The 13,652-nt window shown below is 44.1% G+C and overlaps 1 protein-coding gene across 2 annotated transcripts; it reads right to left on the bottom strand.

Moving 5' to 3' along the window:
• Positions 1-6,476: 6,476 nt before the first annotated feature.
• Positions 6,477-10,667, bottom strand: GPR83 (G protein-coupled receptor 83). Of its 2 annotated transcripts, XM_030953920.1 has the most exons (4): positions 10,128-10,667; positions 9,154-9,279; positions 8,009-8,142; positions 6,477-7,192 (listed from the first exon to the last, which is right to left on the bottom strand). In XM_030953920.1, exons 1-4 carry the CDS (start codon positions 10,512-10,514, stop codon positions 6,568-6,570), a joined length of 1,272 nt encoding a protein of 423 aa, XP_030809780.1. In that variant the 5' UTR covers positions 10,515-10,667; the 3' UTR covers positions 6,477-6,567. The 2 variants fall into 2 exon arrangements, with proteins under 2 accessions (XP_030809780.1, XP_030809788.1); XM_030953928.1 differs by lacking the exon at positions 9,154-9,279.
• Between the last annotated feature and the right edge of the window lie 2,985 nt (positions 10,668-13,652).

Genomic DNA, 13,652 nt, shown 5'->3' with positions numbered 1-13,652 from the left:
AGCACCACTTTGCACACACCACATGACAGTGGCACAAATGAAAGCCTAGCTGTTGATTAGGGGCAATTTGGTGTTTCTGTCATGCAGGCTGTGTGGCCAGAAGCTCCAGAAGACTGCTTTCCTCATAATGGAATATTTGACTTAATATACTAAATTACTAGTGTAATGATAAGAAGTAATTTCTCCTATTAACCATCAAAAAAGTATATTTCTGAAGTGACACAATGTAATGAAAACAGTATGACTTTATATCATGATATATTCAAACATCTGTTTGGTTCACGTCATGTTACCAACCCTCCCCTAGAGGACTGTGACGAAGAACTCACACTATAACAGTATTTAATCTTTTTAGGTAGTAAAATTTGCATCTTCTCTTTTGTTTCTTCAGCTTCTTTGATGTGAGTAATCTCAAATTTTTTATAATCCCTGAGATTAACCAAACACCTTCATGCAAACTACATTCCTAGCCTACAAATGAACTCCCACCCAGCCCAGGGGCTGCTGAGTTAGTCCCCTTAAGTCAGATTCTTGCTTTCCCCAGGGAAAGTGCTAGGTGCCTTGGAAGGCATTTGAATGGGCAAGTAGTCCAGGGATGAAAACAGCCTGGGTTCACTCTGCTTGTGCTACCTTTGAATTGCTTTAGCTCTTGCACACTTACAAACTTCGTGTACCTAAACCAACAGCAGTGAAATCTCCCATCCAGCAGCAGAGGAACTGGGGGCTTTGTTTGCTTTTCCCCTCTTATCTGAGCTCAGTTGGGATGAGAGAAATCTGTGCTGCTGCACAGCTCAGAACAAGGCCTCTCTGCTGGGAATCTGAGCTGCAGGATGAGAAACAAAGCCTAAGGCTGCTGTCTGCTTCTCTTGGAATGTGTTTGCTCAGCTGAGCAGGAATGCTGGGTACAAAGCTCAAGGATTTGCTCCTTGCTGTCCTCCTTGTTCAAGTGTCAGATCCTTCCTGAGCCCTGTCTCAGGACTTCTTCAAGACAAATTCTGGGCAAATAGTTCACTTCTAGAGCAACTTCCAAAAATCACTAGGGATGAGACCATAACAATTTGGTTATCACTACCCTACATGTCCCTCTGGCGTATCCCACCAAGTTTGTACCTTCAGAGGCTGATGATGTGCTTTTAGAACATCTGATACATGTCCTTCATATTATTAAAAACTGGTGACCTCTGGCAGACCTGTCACATCATAGTGTTTTTAACTGAAAAAAAGCCTACCAAAAAATGTAACTGTGTCTTAAAATCCTCATATCCCTGTGACCTCAGGGGCTAAGAGTCAAGCCCTTGTACCACCACATATCTGCTCTGGATGGACCTCACCCTCCATGTTGTGGAAATAAGTAAGCTGACACGTTAGAGCCAGGAATCATTTGTTAGACCTTCAGTTATTTAATTGGTGCCCTGGTTTCATCCAGGATACAGGATACTTGTTTCTTAGTAGCTGGCACAATGCCATGTTTTGGACTCAGTACAAAAATAATACTGATAACACACTGATGTTTTGGTTGTTGCTGATCAGTGCTTACCCTAAGCCAAGGACTTCTATGTTTCCCAAGCTCTGCCAAAGAGCAGGTGCACAAGAAGCTGGCAGGAGACATGGCCTGAACAGCTAACCCAAAATGGCCAAAGGGATAATCCACACTTAGTTTAGTGGCGGTTGGCCAGGAGGCACTGATTTGTTTTATAGATAAAGGCAATTTTTTTCCTGGTCGGGACATTGTGATGATCGCTGGATTCACCTCTGCCTCTCTAACTATCATTAAATGGCTTTGAGCCTAAGGCAAGAGGTGGAAAGTTTCATTGCACCATGATTCAGAAATCCCTTCAAACTTGCAAGCCAGAGGACAGGCTATGGGGGACATTGCACCCAGAAGAAAAAAGGATGGGCCAAAGAATTTCCCTGCGTTTTTAGTGCCAGTCCAAACCTTCTCCCAGGCCCACTGTGCCAGCCCCAGGAAGGAGCAGGGGCTGCCCTTCTCTTGGGCTGTGCAAGACGGGGAGAGCAGAGGAGGATCCCATCCTCATTCCCCTTTGGTGGCACAAGGAAGTTCAACAGCAAGTCACCAGCCATCAGGACTGGACTCTGAGGTTGTGTGAAGGCACAGCACTTCCAGCCAAGCCTCCAGGAGCTGTAGGGTGGTGTAGGTGCCTTCCGGGGTGCAGAGTGTTCACAGCCCGCTACCCCGACACAAGGCTGGCAGACTGCATCAGCAGGGACCTGGCTGCACTCACCAGCACTCAAGGGCTTTATGAATAAGGGAGATGTGAATAATAGTTATTCTCAATCTCCTGGGAAACTGCTATTCTAAAGCTCTATCTCTGTGTCCACATGCAGTTTCTAGGTCAGTCTGCTTAGAGGACTGAGACATCCCTGGAGCTCTTGAAACAACTGTACACGCACAGGTCAGTGCTGTGCAGATGTCCCTGTTCACGTCCCAGAGCTGTACAGCTTCATACAGCTGTTGCTAAGCCCAGCATAAGCTCCCTACTAGGTGGCTTCAGTGCACAATTGTAGCCTGAAATTTGGAACAAGCAGACAAGTCTGTAGCCAGCAATGATATCATGGTCTTGTAGAGTGATCCATTCATGATTTCTATGCAGTTCATAGCCAGACTCTTCTAATCATGTTCTACCCAAATTGCATCCAAATACATATTGAAGTTTCACATTTAATATGCAAATATTTGAGATGCCCCCTAATAAAATATTCATAAGATATCCTGAGTTGGAAGGGACCCATCAGGATCCTTCTGGCCCTGCACAGGACACACCAAGAATCACACCCTGTGCCTGATAGTGTTGTCAAAATGCTCCTTTGGACAACAGAGCTCTGTCAGGCTTGGTGCTGAGACCACTTCCCTGGGGATCCTGTTCCAGGGCCCAGCCACCCTCTGGGTGAAGAATCTTTTCCTGATATCCAGCCTAAACTACCCTGGACTCAGCTTCATGCCATTCTCTCGTGTCCTGTCACTGGTCACCAGAGAAAAGAGATCAGTGCCTGCCAGATATAAAAACCATGTTTGTAACAGCTAGTGGTGGCTAGTTAAGATATTCATTGAAGAAATTAGAGGTTTGTGCTTTTCAGAAAACTGTGATTTTGAAGTCTCTGGAATCTCCAGCACTTTTTCTATAAGAAGGGTGGAAGTAAATAAAGACAGCTTGGAGATGGTGTCTGATATCCTTTGAAAATGCCAGAGAGACAATGGAATTACTATTCCTGAAGTTACAGGACATCGCTATGTTTTAAGCAACTGCCTTTTCATCTCCATCAGCTGAGTGGAGAAAGTGGAGAAATTCATCCCATATTGACAGGAGAAGAGGTGGGCTGCCCTGCAGTTAGAAACAACACCAGCCAAAGGTGAAGTGCCTTTCTTCTGTGCAGGAGAAATTTGTCATCTTTTCCTTGTTATATCTCAGTGTGCTTCGAAGAGTTGTCCTCCTTTTATGTGTAAAAGCAAGAGGTTTTTTCAAGGATTTGTTTTCCCCTGAGCGCTATTCAGAATAGCACAAGCTGCAGAATACATCATGGCATTGTCTGTGTTCCCTTGCAAGGTCTCTGCATCTTTCTACACAGAGAAAATGTACAAAACACTAGCAAAACACGCCTGTTCTTGGGCTACGCAGATCTCCTGCAATGAGCAGCTGTTCAGTGCCTTGTGCAACACTTCCCAAATTCAAAAGAGATCAAAACCTCCAGCTACAGCAGGCAAACACACACCAAATGGAAAATTGAAGAGAATGTCCAGCCTGTACATGTGTCTCATTATATCCACACTCAGATCCTCCCTTCACACCCACCAAGATGGCATCTGAATGCAGTTTATGCACCAATGGCTGTATTAGAATTTTAAAAGAACCCTCTGGTCTGCAAGAGAGATGGGGTAGAATGGAAAAATACCCATAAAGCCTGCATACCCATGTTAAATTGCCCAGAGTGTAATATTTTTGGAGTATTTTGCATCATACTGGACTTTTTGTGCACAGAACTCAACCCCCCCACTGATTTCAGCAGCACTGGTGAATGCCAAATATCTGTCCAGAATCCCAAATCAGACATGAAGAAAATGAAAAATAGCTAATTATTCAAAATTACGCTGTACCACATTAAGCACATTGTAACACATGGTGTATGATGTACAGTTTCCAAGGACACCATTTCCAGGGCTTTAATCATGTCTCCCTCTTCCACGCTGTCCAAGTCTCTCTGAGACTTGTACCTCTGCTGGCCACTAGCCCCGTTCATCCCTGGACAGGCTCCTGAAGTTCACTGTCCAATCTATCTCTTCTTTTCCTTTTATCCAGTCCATCCCTCCTGTTCCTTTGATTCAAATCAAACAGCTTCAACTTCTTGCATCCCCGCCTTGTGCCCAGATTCAGGATTGAGCAGAGCCTGGAGGAGAAAGGTTTGCCACCCCGTGCAGGGGTGCAAGATGCAGAGCTGTAACTGCAGGAGCCTCACTCGGACTCACCAGCAGCATTTGAGAGGGCATTTGAGGATTTTGTCTACTGGAGTTACTGCAGTGTTCTTCATATATAGCAGGATGACAACTGCACTCAAAAACTGTGAATCTTAGGATGTTTCCTTCAGCTTCAGAAAGGACATCTTACTGAGGTACTCAGCAGTCTCAGAGATTTATTTGCTAGAAAAGTGCTAGATTCTGCTGCCACTGGAATGGGGAGCATGGTTCACCAGCTCTGCACAATTGGGAAATGAATAGAATAGAATAGAATAGAATAGAATAGAATAGAATAGAATAGAATAGAATAGAATAGAATAGAATAGAATAGAATAGAATAGTTCATTTGCAAGGGACCTACAATGATTATCCAGTTCAATGCCTTGAACAATTCAGGGCTGATGTGTTGCAAGTGTTGAGGGAGGAAATGGGACTTGGTGTAAGGGGTCAAAGAAGACAGGAGGAAAGATTTGACTCTGCAGATCAGTGATACAAAATAATCTCACAACAGGGGCATTGATAAAGGGCAGTAAAATAGCACTGGATTCACAGTAAGAGAGTGATAACCACTTGTGCAAGGGCAGGTTAGCTGCAAGGAGTGGTAGATATTTCAGTCTCTTGAAATACTCTTTAAATACTGTGAAAACTCTGCACAAGGCTTAAAATTATTTCAGAACTGTCAGTTTATTACAGGACACTGAGAAAAACAGCTTCACTTTTTTTTTCCATTTATAATAAGATTTTTCTCACTTCACTGCTGAATACTGCAAGTTATATGTGGAATGGGTCATCCTGGTCTGATGTTCAAGCTAATTTCCACAGCACAAGGAAGTATTGTTTTTCTGTGCAGTATAAGGTACAGGTTTTGGAACACCATTTTTTCAAACCCATATTTTCTTCTGCTAAGAACATTAAGTTCTGAAATCTACTTCAGACACTTGGCAGTCATGAATTTTCTTAGCCACTCCAAACAGGACACATCTCAGCTATCCTTAAATGCACCAAAATTGTACAACCAGAGGATAAGTTGCAGAGAAATGTTCCATTTTTATTACTTGCTATCAGAGATACCATCTCTTCCCTCAAAGCAGTTAATTTATGAACTGATTCCAGAGAGCTAACATCTTAGTTGGAATGAAATGTCCCAAATGTCTGAAGTGACAAGTTGTCATGGTTTGACGCTGGCACAATGCCAGTGCCCTCATGAAAATATATTCTCCCTAGTACATAGGTGCTTTACAGGGTAAGAGAGCAACATTCAAAGGCAAGTTAAAAATTCAAATTGTGTGATCCTCTAGCTGCAACTTGACAATGATGAAAAGATGTTTTGATAAAAAGTTCTAGTCCAAACCCACAATAGCACTTAATTATCCATTCTCCAACTGTGAATGTTATGTCCAACTTTTTGTATGTTTTTTGAGTTTGGTTATCTATTTGAAGAAAAACCATCTACTTACTTGAATAGGCATCCAGTTTTCTTCAAAGGGATCTCAGAAAAAGTGCCTGTCATGTAAGAGGCTCCTATTTATCAAAGTCTATCATATCCTCCACTTCTGTAAGCGTATTTAAACACACACACAAATTATCGAATAGATCTGTTCCTTCATTCTGAACAGGTCTTGACTTTTCAGACCCCAGTTCAGAAAGTATGCTTTCCTACCCAGTTGCACTGGATCTCAGATACTAACCTAAAGGTCTACACCTCAACCATTTCCATGTTGCTACGAGGAGACTCAGGAAAGGGGAAGGGAGATCTGATGTAATGAGGCTGTTGTCTAAGTACCAGCAAAACACAGAGTCCTAGTTCTAAAAAGGCTTAGTCATGCAGGTAACAGCAACACACCTGCAGAGAACTCCATCCTACGAGCCAGTCCAAAGTCACCTTGACAAAGACAAAAGTTCCTTCCTGGGAAGAGTTTACTTTCTCCCCTCTAGGGCTTCCTCACCATTGTCACCAGCCTGCATCAAACATGCAGCTCTTTCATACTGCCTCCTGCAGAGCCTCCTTCTTGGCTTTATCACCTGTTGTGTGGCCAGGGCTCCACATCTTCCCACCATTTTAGCTCTTGCCAAATCTATGTGCAGTCCAAGGCCACCGTTTAGTTCACAGCTACTATTGGCTCAGCTGCAGAGATGTCTGTCTTTCCCGACTGGATGTTGGAGGATGGTGGAAGGACATGGGAGGCCTGCAACCTCTTGAAGTTGCCGTTTTCTGGCCAAGCCAGTCGGTAGGATGGGACTGTGGAGGGAAGCCCCTGTTCCATGGGCCTGGGGGCTTTTCTGCACATGTTGAGCAAAGCCTTCAGTTCTGATCGGAAGCTGTCATTGAGCCAGCAGTAGATGAAGGGGTTGTAGCAGGTGCTGCTCATTGCAAACCAGTGGAAGGCGAAGTACAGGGTGTTGTTGGTGTGGATGGTCTGGCTGGAGAGGAGCACGACGTAGCAATTCAAGGGGAACCAGCAGACCGCGAAGAGGACGACAACGAGCATCAGCATCTTGATGGTCTTCTTGTTCTTCCTGCGAAGGACAAAGTACTGCTCAACAGTGACGTCCCCGATGACGTTGCGCAGCCAGAGTTTCTTTGCCACTGTCACATAGGCAGCGGAGATGATCAGAAGGGGCAGGACATAGAGCAGAATGAAGGTTGTTAAATCAAGGTACTTCCAAAAGAGGTCAGCGGGCTCAGGGAAATCTGGCAGACACAGGCACCGGGTGACATCCTCACTGCAAATGGAGAGATGGGGCAGCATGAGAGGCACATATGGCCAGGCATGGCGGGATAAGTACATCAGAAACAAGGAGGCAGCTGGGAGAGGGCTCCTGCCACAGGGCCTGAAAGCAAACACTGTTTATCTCACAAATGTCACAGCTGAGCAGAGCTCTGCTCTTCAAGGATCTAAGCCATGGAGCAGACAGTGAGCAATCTGGTGATAATTTCTTATGGGCATTCATGACCTTATGATAATTTTATGAATTTCATCAATTACAAAATTTCCAGCTGCATATAAGCAGTTTTTTATTTTCTGTCCTTTGGCAAATAGGAACACATTCTCTGCACATATTAAGGACCTTTCCCTCATTAAAGCACTCTCCAAATACTAAGACTCTTGACAGCTGAGACAGATTTATGTACTTTCCTAGAGCAAAAGACTAGATTAAAACCTCTTGGGTTTTAGTGGGTTTCTGTTTGGTTGGTTGGTAGGTTGGGTTTTTTTATTTTCCATTTCTGGTCTGCCCAAACAGGCCAGATTGGTATATGGCATAAAATGCCAGTGCCTAGAAGTAAAGGATCAAGCCAGATCCTCTAACTTCTTAGCCTGTTTCATGTGGTTAGTGGGACAGAATAAAGATAAAATATTTAAGAATAAAAAGGACAGGATATCAGACATTGCAGAAGAAATTGGATGAAAATCGTAGTTTAGATCCAGGTTTGCTTGACCTTGACATATGCTCAAGATTTTCAGTAGAATATACCAAAGTATGACAGCTCAGATTTTGGCCTCCAGGGAGACTGTGGAGGAAAGCAAAGCACATCCTTACCTGTATTCAAAGGTAAAGAGCTTTTGGTAGATAGCATGTGGTAGGGAAAAACAAGTTGCCATGATCCAGATTACAGAGATGTACATAACACCTTTTCCAGTAGATATGCGAGGTTTCAGGGGGTGCATTATAACCTGTGCAAAATAAACCAAAATCTAGGCTTATTACATTTCTGGAAAAATTATACTTTTTTTTTTTTAATACAATCTTCCAGCCTGAAATCTACTACTTAATGTGGTAATTTAGAATGCAAGCAGTAGAGCCATCACCCAGCTCCCAATGAGTATAAGCTGTACATGAAAACCTGAATTTTAACACCATGAAATATGATTCAAGTTAGATCCTAGTCCTATCCTCAAATTTCAGTACTTTCATCTAGGTGGGAAAAACTGCATACCAGGAGCTGTTAACACATGTTCATTACCGGGTTCAACTTCCTTCATGGAAAAAAAAAAAGAAAAAGAAAAAGAAAATAGTGGAGAAAAAAGTCTTAAACTCTTCACTATCAGTGACCCAAAGAACCAAAGGGTTTAACCAGACCTCCATGGGAATGCTTCTGACAGTGAGTGCATTTCCTGGAAGCAATCTTTAGCAGAAAATGCCAACTGTAAACAGTTTTGGGTGGTTGTTGGGTGACTCCAAGCTGATAATACCCAAATGGACTCAGCTTTGAGCCCATTATCAACAGCAAGTGACAGCTCTGCTTGTGATAAACACCAGTGTGCTACAGTCAGATCTCCAGTATTCAGGGTAAGAGGAGGTGGGACATCCCAGAACATCAGGAGATAGAGCTGAGAAAGTTAACCAGGACGTCCCTTACAACCCTGGTGCTGGACAAGCAAAGAGAGCTGTCCACATGAATTCCTATCAGGATCTTGATCTTTCTCCTTGTTTGAGAGCTACTCAAAGAGCTGCATAAAAAGCTCCCTTTACTCAGCTGGAAGAGATAGTAAGGTGATGGATACCTCCTACCTTGCTGTGGGTTTGAAACTATTCTGACAATAAGAACTGTCCCCCTACCCTGTCAGCTTCTCATGAATCTTATGGTACTCTGGAAGCTGAAAGGCAAAGGACGTGGATCATCCTTTCTCAGTTTACTTATGCCCTCCCAAGCTTTCCATCTCTCTGCTTCAGAGAGGTCTCACCTGGTGCCTGTCCACAGCAATGGCTGTAAGGGTCAGGGCAGAGACGTGGAGGGAGCAGTACTGTGCAAACCTACTGACATGGCACATCCCCTTCCCAAAGATCCAGGTACTGTTCACAAAACGAGCCTAAAAAAGAAGACCATTAGTTTTGTGCACCCCACAACTGCTTTTAGGTACACCTCCAGTACAGAGTTCCTTGTGCTGTGTAAAGGACACTTATAAGATAGCAGGTTCTTTGTATAATTGTATAATTATATGAACACTGAAGAGGCAGATTACTGCTGCTCAGTGGCCTCCTGAACAATACAGCAGCGCTGTGCAAAAAGATGCTTGTTTTGTTTTATTTACAGGGTATCCTTCTGCAGCCTCGCTATTCAGTCAATACATTTGCTCTTCCTTTTAATCTCCACTCATGGGATAGGCCTGACCTGTACACTTTATCTCACTTCAGGCAAACTACAGCTTTTCAGAACAGCTTGTTAAACAATGCTAAGCATTTATTTTTTTCAAGAGGTTTATAGCCTTGCTTTCAAAATACTTTAGAAAAGAGAAGGGAAAAAAAAAGATCAGGTGCTACAAAGTACTAAGCAATCACTGCAAGGCTATTACTGCTCAAGTACTATCAGGGCCACATTTAAAAAATGGGTAATTTCCGATCTTCAGCTAGATAACATGAATCAGAAAAGAAAAATATATGTCGGGTTTTCCAAAGGCAACTCCAATAGCTGTAATTTGGTATGGACAGGTATCTGCAGGACGTCCACACACTGCCTATAGCAGTGTAAAGCAGGAAAAGCCACCAAAGCACCTCTATGGCACTGTAGCGGTCCAGAGGAATTTACTTTAGTCATGGGGTGGGTTGTGGTGCTGCATCCCTCCCCCACCCCATCCCAGGCTGCACCGTGTCCGAGGATGCTGAGGTGCTTCCTTTCCCTCCGGCGGGGGGCATCCCAGGCATCTCTGCCTCCTCTTACCAGCGTGAAAGGTGTGTTGAGCAGCGTGATCATGATATCGGCTACAGCCAGGTTCACGATGAACAAGCTGGTGGCAGAGTGCACGCGCTTCGTCTTGATGACAACGTGACAGACCAGGACATTGCCGAAGAGGGAGAAGACGATGATGAAGGAGTACGCCGCGATGAGCAGGGCTTTCACCGTGGTGCTCTGCGACTCTGCTCCGTACCGGCTCCTGTCCACAAAGCTCCGCCAGTCGGCCAGGCTGTCATTATCCCAGGAAAAGAAACTCGACACGTTCGGGACTACAAAAGTCTTCTCCAGGCTCCCGTTGAGGGGCAACTTTCCTGGGCTCACAAAGGCGTTAACCAAGTGGGGGAGGGTGAGCCAGACAAAACAGGATAGCATCTCTGGAACGCTGCTCCGCTCCTGCGGTTCTGGAAGAGCTCATTCGCGGGACCAGGACTCGCTCCGGGTGCCGGGAGAGCCGCTCCCGCCTCGCTCAGCCCGGCGCGCTCGGGAGCTGCGAACACGGCACAGAGCAGCAGGAGCCGGGAGATGCTCCTGCCTCCCGCAATGTGCTGCTCTCCCGCTCAGCTCGCCGCTACTTTTGTCCTTCAGCCAGCTTTATATCCCCAGGCGAGCTCCGAGCCGGGATCTTCTGCAGTCATTGGGCTGCATGACATAATTTGTGCTCTGACGTGCTGCTTTTCCATGCAGCTGCGCTCCCGGGCGCTACGCCGAGGTAAGTGCATCTGTGAGAATGGCAAAATCACTCTCTTCAGATGTCAGAATCTGTTTTCTCTACCAGCAGCCCAGCTCAAGCAAATTCCACGCTGTTTATACACCAGTAACATGTGTGCCAGCTCTGCTCTCTCTCAGGACAGGTCAAATCTGAGCTGTTTTACAGGTCAAGCAGGCAAGTTTCAGCCTACTTCTTAGCATGAATAGAATGGAATGGAATGGAATGGAATGGAATGGAATAGAATAGAATAGAATAGAACAGAATAGAATAGAATAGAATAGAATGTAACAGATGAACTGTAATTAACAAGCTGCCTTATTGTACTTAAGAGTATTTTCCCAAAGACATGCTTTCTTTCAGAGAGATATGGAATACTCAAGTTTCCCCTTGGTAGGTATTTCCTCTCAGCCAAACGAATAAAAGTCTGATGTGAAACTGCTTTCTAGGATTTGTAGGAATAGAGGTACTTACAAAGATGTGATTACACAGGACACAGAACAGGAACTGTCCCAGCCCAGTGAGTCCAGTATCCAAAGCAAAAGAAGCTGTATGCTGGTCCCAAGCACTGATGCGACAGCAGCATGTGTGTTCCCTCTGCCTTTCCCACAAAACACAGCAGAAAATAGAAATTCAGGACCAGGAGACCAAGACGCACAAATCTTACACAGAAAGATGTGCCACTTCCCAAGTGCACATGAACAGTGCTGCACCTCTGCTGAGGACAGATCTGCTTGGGTGATGTCAACTAACCCCAGCCAGAGCTGGTTTTATGCATAAAAGGCTTTACTTAACCATTAATTAAATGATCACTATCTGAAAAGCTTGTATTATTACAAGCTGGTCACTCACTGGGGACAATGACTCTTCCAAAAGATGTTTGTGACTGCCTCAGTGAAATGCTCAGGCTGCCTTCTCTTCACCACTCCTCAGGAGCTGGACACAATAGAACAAGCAGAATAGACAACCCACAGAGCTACTCTGCACACTGCTGCCACAGTCTGTTTCTTCCATTAAATTGAACAATTTAAGCTCTTCAGGCAATTCAACTGTCTCAGAGAAAGCTTTCCAGTGGGCCTGCTGGAGTTGCTAAGGTGGCAGTCACACCTGACCATTCAGAGAGAAGAAATATGTCCCAATAGAAGCACTGTCAAGAAACCAGTCTCAAATAAAGGCTCAAGAAAACAGTAGAAAGTAGGATAGAGCAGTGTTCTTATAGGTTTGGGATGAGAACAGAAGGGTCAGTGGCATATGTCCCCCTGCTTGCTATGCTGCTCCAGCAGCTCCCAAGCCCCCCACTCCCTTCCAGCACTGCTGGCCAGTGTGTAAGGGCGTTCCCTCTTCTGCCACTCAAACACCAGCTCTTATTGTTTCACATCTATTACATCCTGTTCTCCTGTACTATAATCCGTATTTCAGCAAAAATTATCAGCTTTGTTTATTTATGCCCCTTGATCTAATTCTTAATTTCTAGCAGGGTACCCTTGCATATGTAGCTAGAGCTGCCATTGCCTTTGAAGATGAGGCTCATCCAAGAGAGCAGGCTATCTTCTCACCTCCTAAGCCAGGCTGCTGCAGGATGCAAATCTTCCCCCCTCAGTCAGCTCAAGCCCACCCTCCTCTGAGCTGCATTCTGTGTCTTGTGATCCAGAGGAGGTGGTCCAGCCACTCTGGACAGGTACACCAGAGTGTACACAAAGGGTCATGGAAAAGCCCAGTGGAAGCTCTCTGTGTCAGGTGTCTCTCATGTTGCTGGTGTGCCTTTCTCTGCTTCACAACACCTTTCTGATTTAGTTTTGTATTTAAAACATGCTCTAGTATGAGCTGTTTAAGCAGCTCACCTATGTTTGGTGCTTACTAGAGAACAGGCTATAGCAGATTTGGCAGCTTGGTACCTGTTCCTGCCAACTTCACCCTTGCTCAACAACCCCCAGCACTCCAACAGTAAAACAGGCAGCTGCACAGAAGTGTCAGGATTTGGCAAGCTGAATGTGGTTTTTATAAAAGGTACCTGTGAGATTATGCCATTTCTAAAGTGAAAAATAATGTTTGAAATAAAGCTATATGGATGGATCATGAATTCAGGTAATAAAAAAGTCATCAAAAATATCTTTCCAATAATACTCTTAACAAAATTATAACAAATTAGAAAACATGCCTGGTGGGAATAACAGATTATAAGAAGAATAGAAAAAAGTCAGCTCGACATGCCAAAAGGTTTGGAAGTGTTCAAAAAGAGGAAAAATGCCTTTTTTTTTCTTTTTAGATACACAGCACAGTGTGCTTTTCCCCCTGCCGCTGCTCCTGGGAACAATCTTTCACTACCATGGCTTTAATGAATTTTTGAGCTTTGCTGAATTTTTGAGCTTTTCTGGGGCAGGGGAATTGAAATTACATGGGTGAGAAGTGATTTTTTTAAAAACTATCCAGTGTGACCACTGAGAAATCATGTTGATTTTCGGAGCATCTTGCCCCCTCGTATAACCAATCACATTAATGTTTAGGACAAGCATCTCTTTACAGTACAGTCTTTCTGCATACTCCAGTTACATGTTTTCCCCTGAAGTGAAGGCTGCTATGTTTATCTTCCATAGATAAAACACAAAGCATCTTCCACAGACAAAACACAAAGACACTGTGAATTTGACAGCTGACTGAAAAAAAACCAGTGAAAAGGGAGAAAGAGCCTTTGATATGATTCCTATTATTCATACACATTCAGCTAAAATATTTTCCTAAGATGTGTGTAACATATTAATAACTTTATAATGTATAATATAATAATAACTTTAATTATATATAAT

Source organism: Camarhynchus parvulus, chromosome 1, assembly GCF_901933205.1.
Source record: "Camarhynchus parvulus chromosome 1, STF_HiC, whole genome shotgun sequence".
In the NCBI taxonomy this organism is placed as follows: domain Eukaryota; kingdom Metazoa; phylum Chordata; class Aves; order Passeriformes; family Thraupidae; genus Camarhynchus; species Camarhynchus parvulus.
Note: the sequence above shows the minus strand (reverse complement) of the source record. Positions and strands in the feature narration are given on the sequence as shown.